Source organism: Parambassis ranga, chromosome 21, assembly GCF_900634625.1.
Source record: "Parambassis ranga chromosome 21, fParRan2.1, whole genome shotgun sequence".
Classification (NCBI taxonomy): Eukaryota; Metazoa; Chordata; class Actinopteri; family Ambassidae; genus Parambassis; species Parambassis ranga.
Window position 1 is genome coordinate 11,097,435 of NC_041041.1, and position 17,666 is coordinate 11,115,100.

Sequence of the window (17,666 nt, forward strand, 5' to 3'; positions counted from 1 at the left end):
ATGTTGTTGTGCGACCTTTAAAAATCTCCAACAACCCATCTTAAATCTGGAGTTTCACTCCAAGAGGCATATTTGGAGGTCACAACCCCGAAAAAAAATAAAATCGGAAAAAGAAATACTGATTATGAGTGGATGGAGCTGTGTCCTGCTGCGGCCGCTAGGTGGGGCTGTTGCTCCTCGGTGCCCCTGCTGCCGCCGCTGAGAAGGTGGAGGTGCTGCACCTCCTTCATTGTCTGTGTAAAGGCACCGGGAGTGGATCCGCCGCTCGGTTCAGTGTAATCCCGTCTCTCCCCCGGCTCTCTCACTCACTCAGTCGTCCGCCATGGCGACCGCAGCAGGAAGTCTCCTGTTCGGTGCAAGCTGCGCTTAAAACTCCGCCGGGATTCTTTTTTTTCTCCACCACGGCTGGACGTGGATGTAAAAAATCTCCCTTCAGCTGGGAAATACTTTGGTGTGGACAAGCCCGCATTTGGAGAGAAGGGGTAAGAGAATCGTGCAGCAGCAGTCCAAGTCCTCTCTCTCTCTCTCTCTCTCTCTCTCTCTGTCTCTCTCTCGGTGTGCTCTTAAGGGAAGTGATTCAACTTGTTTGAGGAGATTAGGGTTAAGTCTTAGGAGTATTTTTCGTGTGTTGGTTTGTGATCCTGTGGATTTCGAGGTAGGTGAATAACTATGAGTGTGACTGAAAATCCCCATTTGCGGTCAGTATCTGTGTATCTGCAGTCAGTGTGGGTTGCGCTGCACACAGATACCTGACAGGAGCAGTGTGGATGTGTGCAGCTTTATATATATATATATATATATATATATATATATATATATGTATATGTATGAGATGATTCTGGTTTCTTCTTTAAATGAATGGACTGAACAACAGCCACACTTAGTGTCCTGATCCAGGTGAGTCCATCAATGTCACATCTACTGTACTGTCTGATAATGTCCTGAGGATTACAGCAGCCTGTTCTATTAACCTACATTACATGTATGGTGTGGACACGCCAGCAGACAGCCTGCAAGGAGGGAAAGACCTGCCTGATTTCTATGTTTTTATCATATTAGCTCTGCTTCCAGCGTGCATGTGTGTATCCTGTTGGTTGTCATTCCTTTCACTTTATAAACACATGTCACAACAATACAGTTGTGAACTAAAAAGCAGTCCATGCAATACCAGCCACACCCAGGTATCAGTGTCTAATGCAGAGGAAATTGAGCTCTTTTTTTTGTTTGTGGCTTCTCTCAGGTAGACAGCTGGCTTTATCAGCCACAGGCCATTCAGCTGTCACTAAAGGATTCCAGCTGTGTAGAGCTGGACTTCACCGAGGGGCCCCTGCGTGCCCCTTCCCCTCTTCCCCCTCCCTGCATACAGAGGAGCCACTGTTAAAACCCCAGAGACTCTCTAAAGCCAGCAGTCACAGCTCCACATTACACACTTGTGGGGAATTTCAAGCAAACAAGTTCAAAGACAGGGTGGTGGTTTACCCTGAGAAACACTCAGGAGTCTGTAAACGTCCCTCTGGCTTTGTATGCTTTATGTCGCACCTTTGGCCCTGGGAACAAGGTGCCACCTGTACAACTGGTGGGTTTAACTGGTGCTCGGTGCAGGGGGAGGGAGGGGCACATGTTGGCTGAAATGATCACTGTCTACTCTTTCACTGGCCTTGGTGTCAGTGCTGCTTTGTGTAAAGAGTGTCTGGTTATGTGGCATGCATGTGCAGGTCACATACAGATTCACCATATTAGACACTTGCCAGTAATCAACACACACACATGCTCAGCTGAGTGAGGACCAAACGCCAAAAATGACTGGGGCAGGTTTAATTGAAAAATATGTTTCCATTCACATTCCCCTCCCATCACCAGTGACAGCGCTGGGTCTGGTTTCCATCAGCCCATGGGGAATGTGAGTGTGCACTTCAGCTGGGAAACACCAGCATCTCACACCCACTGCTCTGTGAGGACAAATGACCTCTGATCTTACTCCTCTGTTGTCTCATTCGAGATTACAGCGAGCTGACATGATTATAACAGTATGATCGTTCATGTAACATCATGGTAAGCTCTGATCCAGACTGTAAGCAGGTTACTGGTCCACATGTAAAAACACTCTGTGTGAAGATGTCTGCAAGAATTTAAAGACAACCAAACTGACTTTGAGTAAAGAAGAAAAGTATGTGTCTGCACAGACTGTGTGCTCTTGTGCATGCATGGGCTCCAGGTGCATTTTAGCTTGGGGACATTTTACATTTTTCCAGCTCTTTATTGGTACCAAATCATCGATTGTTAATCTGATGCGGAAACTTTTCATATGTGTTAAGCGTCAGGAAGCCCATCATCAGACAGAATTTTACTGTATCCACTGTCCTTGGCCTATTTTCTTCACACACTCACATACACTCCACTGGATTACATTATCCACTCCTTTCAAATGCCTTATTCAGCTTTCAGCTTAAACTTGGCAGCAATCATTCACCTCTGCAGCGGCTGAACAACAGCCCGCTGGCCTCAGTGCTCTGACGGACCACTTGGTGAGGTCTCGGAATGACATCAGCCCGCTGGAATTTGCAATGAAGAGAAGAATTAAGCAGGACAGCAGCGCCTTGGGGGGGTCGGATCTGGCTGTGGAATCATTGGGGAATTGGGCGGGGGGTGGGGGGGGGGGGGTGGACAGTGGCCTGCTCATGTGTCAACTGACACACAACAAATGAGTCCACAACATTGTCCAGACACAGATGCACAAAACTGGGAAAAAGCCAGACTGACACCGCAGATAATTCCAGATTCTTTTTCACAGTTGATCAATATCTGTAACCCATGTATCCTGTAGCCACTTCACCAGATGTTTTTGACCATGTATCCACTGCTTGTAGCATTTCTACACTGTGGATACTGTTTAAACCATTTATCTTATACTTTGTAGCTCCAAACAATTAATTGAACATTATCCATAATGTTTAGCCTGGAACCTGCAGTCTTCAGGTCACAGCAGGGTGTCTTATGCATCACCTGTCCAGTTTTCTGATTACTCTTGTCTTTCCATTTCATTCACTTTCACTTTTCCCGCTGCCTCTTTACATGTTTGCCTTGCTGCCCTTGAGGCCTGTTAAGTCCCAGGCACACATATGTCTGTGTGTCTCTTGCCTGCCTGACTTCTTGAATCAATCGTCATTGTACTGACTCTGATTTTACACTCAAGCCTTGTGATTCATTTGTCAAATTAAATTAGGTCTGCCTGATTTGTGCTTTGAAATCAGGAACATGCTTGGATCTATTTTTTTTTTTACAGTAATTGGGTCTCCCACTGGCGACAATTATCAGCCATTAGCGGCGAGTGCAAATACTGCATTTGCAATTACTCTGCTAGTGTGACACGGAAGGTTGTGCCGCCTGTCCCCTGGGCCCTGATGCAGTCATTGTACTGTATTGCACCTACAACAGTGAAGCTGTATTAAAGGACGTTTAACCACTACTGAGATCATTTACACTTTTTAAACTGCTGTTTGGTGTTCTGGGTGTGTGAATGTGTTTTTTTTTTTTCCTGTCTTGGCTCCGGTGCAGGCTGGGCAGTGAGCAGTGCAGCACACCATGGCAGAGTCAGACCCAGAGCCAATGTCCTCTGGAGCGGGGCAGCGCCTTGGAGCCCCAGAGACCCTTGGCATCAGTACACTGGACCCCGGGCACAGACCCCCGACCATGCCCCCTGGACGGCATGTCACCATCAGGGTCCGTATGCTGGACAACACGGAGGAACTCTTTGACATCTCGGTGAGTTGCTATCTCTTGTCGTGCCCGGTTGTGTTTCTAGATGGGAATACTAATGCCGGAATGGGACTCCTCAGTGTTGCACAGTAAGCCAAGAAGCATTTCCCATTTTCATCATAGCAGCAGCACTCTGGTAACAGGTTGGCATGGCAACTGCATGTTGAATGCACGGATGAAACTGGAGGGATCTTTTCAGTAATGTCAGATTTCCTCCAGTTTATCGTGGTGGTATTTAATTTCTGTTCTCCGCTTCCTAATCTCCCAAAGTGTCTCAAATCTGCTCTGCTGCTGTCGCATATTACAGCGCAATTATTCTTCCACCGTCACCTCCTGACAACCTTTCGGATACTCTTCTAGGAAAACCATGGGCACTGCGGTGTTTTACAGCCCCTTCTGACACGGGTGTGTTAATCATGCGTGCGAGAAGAGACACTGGTGTTTTCATACTGTAATGAAGTAGACCAATACACAAAAAAAGGATGTGTTTTATTGAGGATTCACTTTCTTATAACACCGGTCTAAATTTAGACACTTGGCTTATGTATTTGCACTCATTATGTGAAAGTGGAGCTTTAATGCAAATACATATATATAGTATACCTACTGAAGATGTGAACTACATATAACTACTATATATAGTATACATATATATAAGTATGCACGGACATGTGCACAGACATATCCTTTAAGGTCATGAGTAGATGGCACGATTTCCTTGATATAATGGCACAAATGCTGGATAGAAAAGGGAAAGGTTGCTTTTCATCTTAGTAGAGCTAGAGTCTGTGCAAGCATGATGAGTAGATAGAAAAGGTGCAGAGGAAAAGACATACAGCAGCAGTCACAGAGTAACTGTTTAGTGTGTATGAATGGGGCTCACCACAAAAGCTGCTGAGCTTCACTGACAGTTATATGTGCAGTGCAGTGTGGATGTGTTTGCCCGACTGTTTCCCAAGGCACTATGGGTAAACGCTTCCTAAAGCGAGGCAGCTCTCCCTGTGCATGACTGTTAATCTTACCAGTGGTATCATGTGTTGTACTTAATACTTCAGGCTCGCTAGATTCTCACAGTGAAATCCTGTTTAATTGCTCTCGTTTACACCACATAATGGCGTGGGTACTTTGGGTTATGTCAGGCGTTAAAGCTTGATTTGTTTTTAGTTTTAAGGCACAGATTTTTGGGTGTCTTTGCATCATGAAATTGTCTTTTTTGCCATGTCTTCATTTGACTTTGTATTTTAACATTTCAAAATCTGTGATGCCTCTGTCTGATTATAAGGAAGAGCAGGTGGGGCCAGATTGTATGCAGCCTGCTTCAGGGCTGTGCTCTCTAAGGTGCTATCAATGTGAGAGTTTAGTCAGCACACACATTAAGTTTTTATGGCCTTACAGTGTCCCACAGTGGTGTTTAACGCAGCTCTGCCCTTCAAAGAATACACACAGCGACACGTAAACATCAAACATCTTTTTTGTCTAAATCTTCTTATCATTTCCTCTTTGTCAGCTTGGTTTTGTGTTTTGATCTTGCTCGCTTGTGTTGCACTTCTGATGTGCTCTGTGTTCTGATTTGTAATGTGCTGTGTACTTTTCATTATACTGTATGGGAAAGTAAATGAAACAAAAACTGTTGAATTCTTTCTGAATTTGTGGCCAGTGTCGCTCTTGGCTATAAGAAATCAACAGATCATTGAATTACCTGATACTCGTCCCATCATCTAACCATGCTGTCACTAAATTTAAACAGCAGTTTATACGCAGCCAGGCTCTTCCCATATGTTGGCCTCCATCACGGTTATCGTGTTGTTGAGTCACAGTGAGAGCGACTTAGAAGCACATTTTTCCTCTAAGGCAGATTGGGCTGAAACAAGTCGAAGATGCAGCTCAGGAGACGGTAACAACAGCCCCCGCTAACAGAAAGCTTTGTTCATGCTCAATTTAACCCACATTATATCTTCTATCTCAAGTCAGCACTCGAGATAAGAATCTCAGTGGGCTTGATATTGTTTTTGCCCAGAGGTGTCAAAAGAGTACATTTTCCTCAGTCATTGGCTCACATTCAGCATGGAAAGATCTGTTATCTTAAAAAGTAAAGCAGACATCTAGTTCACTGTCACAAATGTTTGTACTGTTTTCTTTAGGGCTTAAAGACAAAATGTGTTAGTTGTATCCTGGAAGTTGATGAGTATCTTTTCTGAAGGCATATCTACCTCACACGAATTTGATTTAGGAATGATGTTTGGCTGTTTAGAATGACTTCAGTAGCTTCTTTTTGTCCTAATTAAATATAATTTGATTAAAAAAAAAGTTACAGAAGACATACGTCAGCTTGGCTCCTGTGCTGTTGATATGAATCTCCTTCTTTCCAGCAGTAAAGTGAGATAACTGCATGGTGTACAAACACGCTTGTTGAGCAATTATCTAGTCTTTTATTTCACAACAGGAGCAGGTACTATTGTTCAAGAGGTGGCAGCTCATCTCGGGTGATTTTGTAGTCAAAGTGACTCACGGCAGGACTTTTTCATGCATCTCTTTTAGAACACGTAAAACGTCTAACCTCACCCTGTTACTGATACTGAAGGCTTCAGTTCCTATTCCTGTCTGTGAGAGGGGTAAGTTTCCACCTCAGCGGGCAGAGTATCAGATGGTTGAGAAACAAAAAGGGGCCATGGAGCCATCTCGTGGGTCACATACCATACTGTGGCCTACTTAGCACTCTGGCTGTGAACACACTTGTGTTGATGCTGACAATGTATGGCTGCGAAAACCTGGACATCTTTATGCTGGCATGGACTGTAAATCACACATAGGCCTTTTTGCTTCTCTGTCTTTGCAGCACAGGGGTCAGTGGAGCAGCTGACCCAGACTGCAGCGTTCAGTCTGTCTTGTGTTCCTCAGGCTGACATACAGTGACGCTGCTGATGTTTTGATGCTTATGTCTGCTGATGGTTGGTGGAGGTTGTGGGTGTGAGGAGTGTAATTGTAGCGTGGATTTAGAGGTTAGGAGGTGGGGGATGGGATGATAAAGGCAGAGTGGAGGAAGGAGAGTCATGCATTCCAGTGAATGAAGTCAGGCTCCATTAGCCAAAGCTAGAATACAACCTCAAAAGGAATACTTGAATGTAACTTAGGCTGCTACTCTCTCATGTCTCACTACTACTGCATCTGTTCTCCCTCTCTAACTACAATGAGCCAATGAGGACTGCAGTCTGTCCTCTCCAGCCATTACTTTGTCCAGTAAAGTCGTGTTTCAGCCCATTTTTATTAGAGAAAAATCCTGAATTAATTAATTACAATCCCTTTCATCTCTTAACATTTTCATTTGCTTCCCATGTGAGATTTCACTCATGTGATTTTGCTTTCCTAATTACAGCAAATTAAGACACAGAACTTGAGTGCAACATATTTTTAGCCACAGTCAGTCGACAAACTGGTGCCAAGAAGATGAATTTTTCAGTGATCCACTCAAGCACCACCAACAGTAAACTATCTCAACATCTACTACTTCATGAAGTGCTACTACATCTTGAATGGATATTCATGGTTTTCACTGAACCAACCATTCTGTGCAGGCTACAACCTCCTGCTTATCACCTGTATTTGCATTATAACAGAATACTCCACATTTACTCTGCACTGCATGTAAGAGGGCCTCTGTCTTTGAGTACAACCTTGCAGAGGCATTCAGATTCAAAGCTGCAAGCTATTGGGAAATAATACAAACACTGTGAACATACAGTAGCATCTTATTGTTTTCTGAACACAGCATGTAGTAGTAAAGAGCTTCAAAGCTGCATCTTAAAGGGGGGGGGGTGATGCTCTCAACATCATCTTTTGATCAGTCAGTGCAGATTAGAATCGGAGGATAAAGGTAAACATGCTACTGCCTGCTGGCTGTGTTTGGTTGATGTTAATCGTGTTGCTCATCTATCATTATAAAAAGCGTACATTTTTCAGCATGAACTGAGAACACAAGGTCACAAAGCTATTAGCTACAGAGTTCATGTGACAGTGTTATGCATGTCGGATTGAGAAGCTCACCATGACTGGATCAATGGTTTATCAGAATCAGCCGTTCTCCCTGTGCATGTAACCAGCTATATTTAGCCTATTCAGAGACCCATCTGGTGCTCAAACTTTTTTTTTCTGTCCGCCGTTCCCATAACTAAAGCATGTTTACAGCCAGAAGCTGCTCAGAGAAACCAGGACAGCAGGGGCCACCCCAGCTAAAGGGTTGCTGTGCCACAAAAGGAAGGACCTGCGTGCTTTGGAGCGAGGCTCTTCACAGCAGTCCAGAGGGCTTACCATCATCCGACCACTCAGCGCTCTCCTCCACATATGTTGTCACCCATTCATTGTGATGGGAAGCAATTAGAGCGGCTCCTGTGCGCCTTGTTGTCAGCTGAATGGCAATGAGGTCCTGACTTAATGAGTAGAAACACGATGAAGAGCTTCTTTCAGTTCCGTCTTCAACAGGCTGTTGAGTTTCTGACTGACCAGCAGTGTGGAGAAGGTGCCACCTGTGGATCAACCATGCATGCATTGGAATAGCAAGTAATTAACTGGGTTGGACAATGCAGCAGGGTACTTATTAAACTTGTTAAATTTGACTTTCATGGCTTTATCGTTAGGATAACAACAATACAGTGAAGCGGTTATGTGAGCCTGTGTGTCAGTCTTGCTTTTTGTGTTCAGTCTATTGAAAAGAGCAGTCAGAGTAATTTAAGCAGACATAGTGAGACGCAGTGAAGCTTTTAAGGTATTACCAACCGATTTGAGACAGTGTGATGAGTTAATCAAAACAAAACAAATCTGCAACTGTGTTGACTATAAATATATTATTTATTACAATCAAAAGTGTCAACAACTCCAAGATTCTAGATTCAGAAATTAGAAATAATGCCTTCTTTTCTCTTCCTCTCTTTTTCCCCTCTTTACCATATGATCCACCTGGTCCCTGTGATTCTTTGCACTTTCCATGATGATTGATATACCATCCCTCCATAGGCCCAGGTCCCTCCATAGGCCCAGGTGCTGCATCTATAGGGATGCAGCACCTGGATTAAGACACAGTTCTAGTCATAATGGTCACTGTTTGCTTTCATTTTATTGAGATAAGGATTGATGAATTAATTCAATGAGAAGAATGATATATGAACTAGGAGAGTATGAAAATATGAAGCTCTAAATAAATAAGAAGAACATTACATTTTCATGTTTTTGAGATCATAGGTGACCTCCCCAATTATTAAAAATTACTATGTATGTAATGCCAGTGCAGTGGAAAAGAGGCTACACACTGGTTTTGGATTATCGGCCCTACCAGTGCATGTAGTTAACTGTTTATTCAGTAGTAGGCTGACATCTATACCAGGTATATCAGATCGTGTCAGTTTTTCTATTATTGATAAGGAGTTTTTGTAGAGAGGGGGAAATGCACCCCCTTGTTTGTTTTTGGCTCTTATTAGGCATCTTATTATGCATGAATACAAACTGGCAGCAAAACCGTCTGCAGAGTATGTGACAAAACTCTCAGGAGGAAATTTCATCCTCTGCAAAATCGCATGTCTGCACGATGAGACAGGTCGCTGTACTGTAATTGAAATTCCTGCATGCATATCATTTGTGCACATTACAAACCACCAAAGGCTCTCGACATCTCATGTTTCGTGGAGTGTATTTTCAAATATGACATGTCAACTGTAGAGGAAGGCAGGGCTCACAGGGAGGAAGACTAGTCTCGAAGTGGTGTGTTAAATCCTGTTAAACTCGGAGCTGTGGCGAGGACACGGTCTGCTTCCCCCAGCCTCACGGCGCTTTAGGCAGAGAGCTGACAGAGGTGGTGGTTGAATGATTTGTGCACAGAGGACGATTTGGCACCAACATTTCTTGATGAGCTGTCATTGGCTAAATGTGAATACAAATGGGATATGATTGGCTGTGGGAGCATTCGGGAGAATGGCTGCCCAAAGCAACAAATCCAACTCTCTCCTACCTTTTAAACCATGTCAGTGAGTTTTCTAAACCCATTACTGCCACTGCTCATTTGCTAATATAAGTCATGCATGAGCAAGAGTAAGATCTATTAAGATAAACTGCACCATTCCTTTTATATACATGGTCATTTTTTAGGTTTATAGTGTGCATCTACTGTGGCAGATGAATTTAGGAGAAAGTGGTAAAGAGATGGTTACTGTGGCACTGTCTCCCTGCTCTGCTCGTCTTTACAGAGTTGTGAATGAAAGGATTGTTAGAGACAGTGCACAGATAAATAGCACCTCTCTGATTTTTATCTTCTGTGTCACTCGGGAAAGTGTTTGCAGCCTGGGTGTGGGGACACAATCAGAAAGAGGCCTTGATACAGAAAGGAGAGGGGGAATTACTGGCATCCAGGCATCTGATATTTGTCACTGCTGTCTGTTCTGCTCGCATATTACATTTGTTCCCAATTGGGAGCTTTAAAATAGAAACATTTCTTGTCCCTGTTCTTAAACTATGATGTCCCAAAAGTCTTGCTTCACTTTAATCTATTGTTATCCACTCTTAGAAAACCTGTGCAGGTTGTGGCCTCCTTCCACGGGAAGGAATTATTTATCATCTTGCGCTTCTCTTTGCTGCTAGGAAGCACCTTTGTTGGCACGACTGCCAGAACCTTAGAGTATTTACTGCCTTCTGAGGTGGTAGTTTGGACCCCTGTGAACATACCTCACTTTGAATTTCAACACTATATGAGTTCCTCTCTGAAAGGGCACATGTAATCACGCTGGTCTATGTGTGGGTTGCCATGGCTACATGTAGAAGTGGATGAGGAGCGTCTGAGCTGGTTGCCGTGCTGCAGAGTTCTGTCTTCCACTGATATCTGGAAGGGGGGGGGGGTGCGTCTGCATGCTGAGCATTAATGCGAGTGTAGCAGGGATACGCTGCTGCACATCATTTGTGAGACGCATATCCAGGAGACACGGCCCTCCACCCTGTGTGTTGTCAGTGTACTCAAATCGTCTGACTTCAAATATGACTCACAATAAGTTTCAAGGCATTATTAGCTCATCTGGGTTTTGCTGATGATTGACCCAGTTTCCCCTGAAAGATGGCATTGTGTTTTGGGTGCCAAGGATTTGGGGGGGGGGTCATATGCTCCGTGTCACCATGTAAATATAAATGGAGGATTTGTGCTCTGCCGTCGAAGACACTGCTGCGGTTTTGAAAGCTCAGTGTGAAGATGAAAGCCTCTTTCAAAGTTTCCACTGGTGAATGAATACACATTAAAGCTGGGAAATATTAAAAGCCTTCACGTGCCTTGCATCATTCTTGCACTGTTTGTCCTGTGCCAGAAAATATTCTCAGACTTTCCTCACATGAACTCTGAACCCTTGCTTGCCTGTCTCTCATGGCATTAAATAGAAATCCTGCAGTGGGATGTGGTGGAGGGTGTATATGTGTGTTGGGGGGGTGTGTTGGGGGGTGGGGTGGGGGTGTGTTTGTGGGGGGGGGGGGGCGGTTTTCCCACAAACAGCCATCTTCCTCCCTCACATCCTAAAATGTAATTGGGTCATGAAGGTTGGGAGCCACAGGAGAAGAGGAAGAGTGGGAAATATCTGGCATATGATGGCTAAGAAATACAGCACACTTTGATTTTATTTCTAAATATAAAGGAAAATGTCAAACTTGACACAGTATGCAGATTTGAACTACTATTATTAATGGCACAGGTGTCTGGAATTCAGTGTTGGTGATCAGGGGGCAATTGGCAATGATGACTTTTTGTGTTAACCACATGTATTTAAACAGTATAAACGAAAGAGTGGAAATCAATAGATAGTCCAGTTAAAGTCATCTGGCTAAGCTGGGTTTGTGGCATTTATTAATGAAAATGATTTAACTGGAGCTGGAATGAAAAACCCCTTTCTTTCTATGGCAGGAGTTTGAACATCATCTGCTGAATGATAAATATTTCCATCATATGTCACCTCTCCATTTCCCATGGAGCACAAGCAAACAGGCCTGCTGTAATAGTGATAACATTTACCCCGCATCAGTCTGTTTCCTGGAAGGACAACAGTGAAACAGAGATACTGATGAAAGCTGTCGCTGACGCTGTCAGGTTATGTCTGCAAGCATTATGCTGCACTGCTTTCTATACCGTGCACAGGTGCTTTGGGACAACTGATGCCTTTATAATAAGTCTTGTTCCTATGGTAACCAAGATGGATGTCTCTTTGTGGAATATCTTCATGTTTATTCGGTTCAGACAGTCGACTCTGTGTTTCGATGTGACTATTTGCCTGTTGTCAGTCTTATAGAGAAAGGATGAGGAAGGCGAGTTCTCTGAATTTTCATGTCTATGCACAAATACACTGTTTGACTGAGCAGCCCTTTGATGGTGACTTTCTGATCCCCTCATTAAGCTCTTGAACTGTGGCACTGCATCCCACTGACATCACAGCACATGATGGGTGTGGCTGCACATATCTGGCCTGCATTTTCTCTGTGATGTCCTCCTGGTCTTAAATAAAGGGTGAAACCCTCGTGGGAGTTAGTTCTTTTTTTTTGCCTCAGCTGTGCAGGAGCTTCACAGCAACACTGCCCAATGAATTATGAATAAGTCATTGAGATTCAGGAGGCTAATTAACATGTCAGAAACGACTAGCCGTGTGATATCATGGGATTATCCTTATCCTGTGGTGCCTTATTTTACTCTGGGTACTCTGCCTTCACCTTTACTGCACCGCTCTCCTGAAGGGTTCTTATCATTTTGGAAAAGGGTAGCGGCTGCACCACATATGCTGGTCTGCTTTCCTCATGATAATTAAAACAGAAATTGCTGCATTTCGCTCTCTGTGTCCAGTCAGTCCTGTAGCCCCGCCTGCAGTAAAGTCACTCCCATGATGCATTTGCCTGACATGTTGCATATCAGAATTCCTCTCGGCTGTACCTGTGCAGCTGAGTCTGCCTCCCACTGCACCCCGGTAGTAATTGAATTTGGGGTCTCTTGGGTAGATAGAGGAGATGTGTGGGAGGGAGAGTCAGGGTGAATGAAGCAAAGATTGAAGGAGGGACATCAGTGTGTGTGTGTGAGAGAGAGAGATACAAGGGGGAAAAGAAATGGGAAGGGAGGGAAATCTCATACCGGGAACCTCAGCTGTACATATGCCCGCTGGAGAGGTACTGATTTGACAGCTCTGCCCTTCCTTACCCCTCGTTATTAAAAAGGAAACTGTTGCATAATCTACCGTGGAGAATACCATAGCACTTCATCTGTCCTAGAGCCAAGCTCACATAGTTTTACTCAGGTTCTCTCACTAAGTTTTTTGTTCTTTTTAACATGTGTTTGTACTCCTTTGACCTCGGAGACATCTAAACTGTTGAGCCTTTCTTCTCGCTGTCTCTATTGATCAATGATGCAGGAAAGTCTGTCAATGGTGGCCAGTGTGGGAATGCCCCTCAGTGGATATCAAAAGGATTTGTTCCTGAGGATGACTGCTTTCATACAGCCAGCGGGGGTCGGTACTCTTAGAGTATTTTAGGTCTTTGGTGCCTTTCAACAGCAGCTACAGAGTACCTGTCATGGCAATGCCTTTATAATGATTCCTTCCTGTTGGTGTCCTTGTTGGCTGTAGGAGCTGAATGATGCGCTGACATATTCAGTATTATATTCACACACTGCAGCTTGCCTTACACTTATAGGTGATTATATTGCATTTTAATGTAAAGGTTGCATTTCCTGTGAGTTGTGTTGTCTGTGACTGCATGCATATTCTGCAGATATTTGATCACATTTTGGGGTACAGTCCAGTCAGATGGTCTTGTTTTCACATTCCTGCTGGAGACACAGGTCTTGTGGTCTCATTTCATTTGAAGCTATAACATAGTAAGGTCGTCTGGGTGCCCCTGCACATCCTCTTAGTTGACCTCCTTTAAACAGAAAGGCAGCATGGAAGCATTTAGCTCAATATAGATATATTTGGTTAGTGAAATTACACTTGGATGACTGCGATGTAAGTGATGCCATTACACTGCACATTTAAATGTGAACCATGGGGTTTGAATGGGGCCAGTGTTAGTTCTCAATGAGCCAAAATGTTCATTACTGCATAGTGAGATTTAAGAATCTAAGATATAAGAATTTGCCTCTTGCAGTGACTGCTTTGGTTGTAAAATAAGAGTGAGGAGAGAGTTGAATACTGAATTATAAAATGTGTCTGTTAACGCTGTGTTTTTCCGTCTGCCTCCTGGCTTAAGTTATCTGCCAAATTTAAGGTTTGTGCAATCTAACGCGATCCCACTGGCTAAACAGAGTGGGTAAATGATACTTCTTTAACCTGTGTGTACACATGCATCTGTGTGTAGATAAAGCTGAACTTACACTCTATGATTGAGGCCAATTTTTGAGCTGCATGACCGCTTCTAGAGTCAGGCAGAATTTCAGGCTCATCACGCATCGTTTACCATGCTGTGTACAGGGAGGAGCGATTAACTGCTTCAAAATGGCCGTCAGATGCTGGGATGAATTTCTGTTCAGAATTTTGGGCAGCTCCTTGATGCCCCCCCCCCTGCAACTGTCATAGCAACGAGGTGCTTGTGGAAAGAAAAGATGGACACATTCCCACACTTAGGGATATGTCTTGCCCTAGGACACATCGGCATGCAGTCAGAGCAGGGACTTGAACTACCAACCTTCTGGAAGCTTCAGCAGACAGGATGCCACATGGGATCAATGCAGCTGTCCAACTTTGACGACAAATGTCAACTGACAGCGGTGTTGGTGTGCTTGTAGTCTGGTAGCAAGTCTTCTTTGAATCACTTCCACGGATGGAGAAGTTTGTTTCATTGCTCCCGTGTGCACCAGTCTATAAGAATAATATCACAGAAGTGGTTGGCCAGCAGACTTCAGCCTCCCCCGGAGCAGAGTAGCCATGCTGCATACATGAGGTTGCCATGGAAATCCTTACTAGTTAAAAAGTGAGCCAGTACCGAGAGACTAAAAAAACCTCAGCTGGCATGCTAACCTCACTTGGTGGTTACATTTAAACCCCACACATCTAAGAGAGCTGGTGTTTTAAACCTCTTACAGAAACAGTACCACTCATCCATTGTTTATGAATTGTTAAATTAGTCAGAGTGGGTGGTTTCACTCTCTGAGAACCCTCAAACCTCTGCACTCTAAAAAGCGTGAGTCTAGTGTGTCCATTCCCAGAGCCAGACATGTGTGAGTGCAAGTGTGTTCATAGTGAAAGCACTGCTGGTTTTTAACCATGTATTAGATGGAAATGGTTTTGGGTGTGCTTAAAAAGCCATAAGCAGGGTGTGGCATTTACACCCTGTGTATTTTAACTTCCAAATATGCTGATTATGGTCTCAGTAATTATAACATTATTGCATAGAGAAACAGGCCTAACCAGTGTCTCTAAAAGTAGAGCACACTTTTCACCATAGAATGGTTAAAATACTGTCTTTTTAAGTGAAGATAATTACTCACTATTTAACCTTAACCACATGCTTCCTTTTAGCAGTATTTCTCTCAGATTATAGGAATCACATTTTCTTGCCATGGTTAGCTGTTCTGTAGTTCCTGGACTCCTACAGGACCCGGCGGCCCGCAGACACACAGCAACAGCTGCCTTCACCCAGGCTGCTTTCTCACATTTGTGTGCTGGCTTTGTTTTGTTTGTTGCCGCAGTTTTTCCAGCGACAACTTTGAACGTGAGATTTCACCTCAGGACAGCATCCACATTTGTCACTCTGTGGAGCTGGAGTGTAGATGTTTTTGCCACAGGGTGGTTCAAGCAGAGGGCTGGATGTTTAAATGGTGCTAGATTTAAAAGGGGGCTGTGTGATGCAGCTGTGAATGCCATGTGTCAAAATAACTGTAACTCTGAAGTCAATGCACTAAGAATGCAACCGTTCGCACACACACACACACACACACACACAGTTCTTCCATCTCTGTCGACCCAGAGTACAAAAAACACTACAGCAACACATGCAGTGAAACATTTGTTTGTATCTCACCACTAGTGTGTGTAACTAATGTGGCAGCTGTTGAACTCTTCTGCTTTGATAGGATATAATGGAGGCACTATGAGGGGCCTCCCCAGTGAACAGTGGTGTTGTGTCCTTCACTCTTCATGTTGCATGAACTGATGTATATTTAATTTCAATAATCCTGTGGGACATTTTGGATCCCAGATGATTTATACTAATGATCAATTTAGTGATCCACCTGTCATTATTTTGCCATCATTCTGACAGACCAAAAGGATGGAGCATAGTTGGGAACCAAATGGGAAGTTGTTTTTTTTTTATTGTTCATTCAACATTGATGCTGTCAGTCAGCAAAACATACAATATAATAAAATGTAGGTACATGATTTGCAGAGATCTTGACATAGAGTGTTACTATGTAAAATATATCAAACTTTTGCAAAGTTTTTTCTTCAAATTCTGAGTGGGAAACTTTTTTTTTCTCATTTTTCTGATTATTCCAACATCACATATGTGCATGATTAGTGTCACAAGCCTGCATCGGTGATGATCACAGTCTGCAGGAACTTTCAAAAAGCATAGATCAGTCTGCTCAGAAATACAGATCTGGCTCAGAGTGTCATTGATCTCATTGACATTGTAATCCCTGTCTGTGTGTTCGTGTGTGTCGTTACCACGCAGGAAAAAGACACTGAATTAAAATCAGTGTCTGTCTTATCCAATCTGCCAAAAGACAGTATCTAATGACCATGTAGTTAATATTCAGTAGGCGTCGTGCTGTACTATGTGTGCTGAATTATCTGCGCTTTTTTTCTGACTGTGAGGGATTCCTTGGCTGCTGACCTTAATCCTCATCCACAGGAAGTGCAGGCGTGCTCTCAGGCGTATTCTAAGGTCAACTATATTCTGATGGGGAAATCCCAGCTGACTGTCCACACGATAATTAGGGTTCAATGTGAATATATTTAAAAAGCTTAACTGTGATCTTTGACATATTGATTTTTGGGGGCTTAGAGCACTGTTGGAGATTTTGTTTAGTTATTGATTAAACCATTTATACAACAATCTTTAGTTAATTCAATTGATTTTAAACTATATGTTAGAAAATTAGACTGTTTGTCAATCCAGGTATTGCTGGATTAGATAAAGAGTAAAGCTGAACAGTGCAGCATGCTCTCTACTGGATACTAGAAGAAGACACAGCATGCTGTCTGTGTGTGTGCAGATATTTAGCCTTGTCTGACAAAGTTTGAGATGTCAGGTCACAATGGCTATCATCAGTAGAGTTAACTGACTTCATCACAGGGCAGAGGGCCTCTGGATTTGCTGCTCTGAGGGCTAAGTAGTTTAAGGCTAATCTGGAGAAGGCCAATTGATTTGCCTCACCAGTAAAGCAGCATGTGCAGCTGTCATTATTTATTACTGGTGGAGATTACGGTTGAAGTAAGGAACATGCAGCAGGAGAGCAGAAGCACATTCCTCAGAGACCTGCTCCAGCCATGGAAGGAATGTCTGCAACATCACACACAGACACCCAAGTCTCATCTTTTTCACAGTGTGACCCACTTCAAACAAATCTGCGGTGGTCTGGATGGAGGGGGTGAGGAGGAAAGCTGCTCTCTCTGAGCCGTTGATCCAGAGTGTGTGGCGGCAGTTAGCTTCAACAGTGTGAAATCATGAGCAGAGTGATGCCCGTCAGCAGAAGACTTCCCTTTGACATTACTTTTTACTTAGTATAGGGTTGTAAATAAGTAAATAAACTGCACCTACCTTCTTCTTCTTCTACTTTAATAATCCCAGAAGGGAAATTGCTTAAGGCTGCCAGCAAGTAGCGCCACACACCAGTGCGGGTAAAGTGCCTTGCCCAAGGACACACAATGACTAGGGAGGAGTTGGGATTGAACCACCAACCTTCTGGTTATTGGACA

The 17,666-nt window shown here is 43.6% G+C and overlaps 1 protein-coding gene across 2 annotated transcripts in view; it reads left to right on the plus strand.

Moving 5' to 3' along the window:
- Positions 1-252: 252 nt before the first annotated feature.
- Positions 253-17,666, plus strand: part of LOC114426521 (FERM, ARHGEF and pleckstrin domain-containing protein 1) — a 43,920-nt gene continuing 26,506 nt past the window's right edge. For both annotated transcript variants that reach the window (XM_028393992.1, XM_028393991.1), the window contains exons 1-2: positions 253-482; positions 3,556-3,762. In XM_028393992.1, coding sequence (XP_028249793.1) covers positions 3,583-3,762 — 180 coding nt within the window. In that variant the 5' untranslated portion in view covers positions 253-482; positions 3,556-3,582. The remainder of the gene's footprint in view (positions 483-3,555; positions 3,763-17,666) is intronic.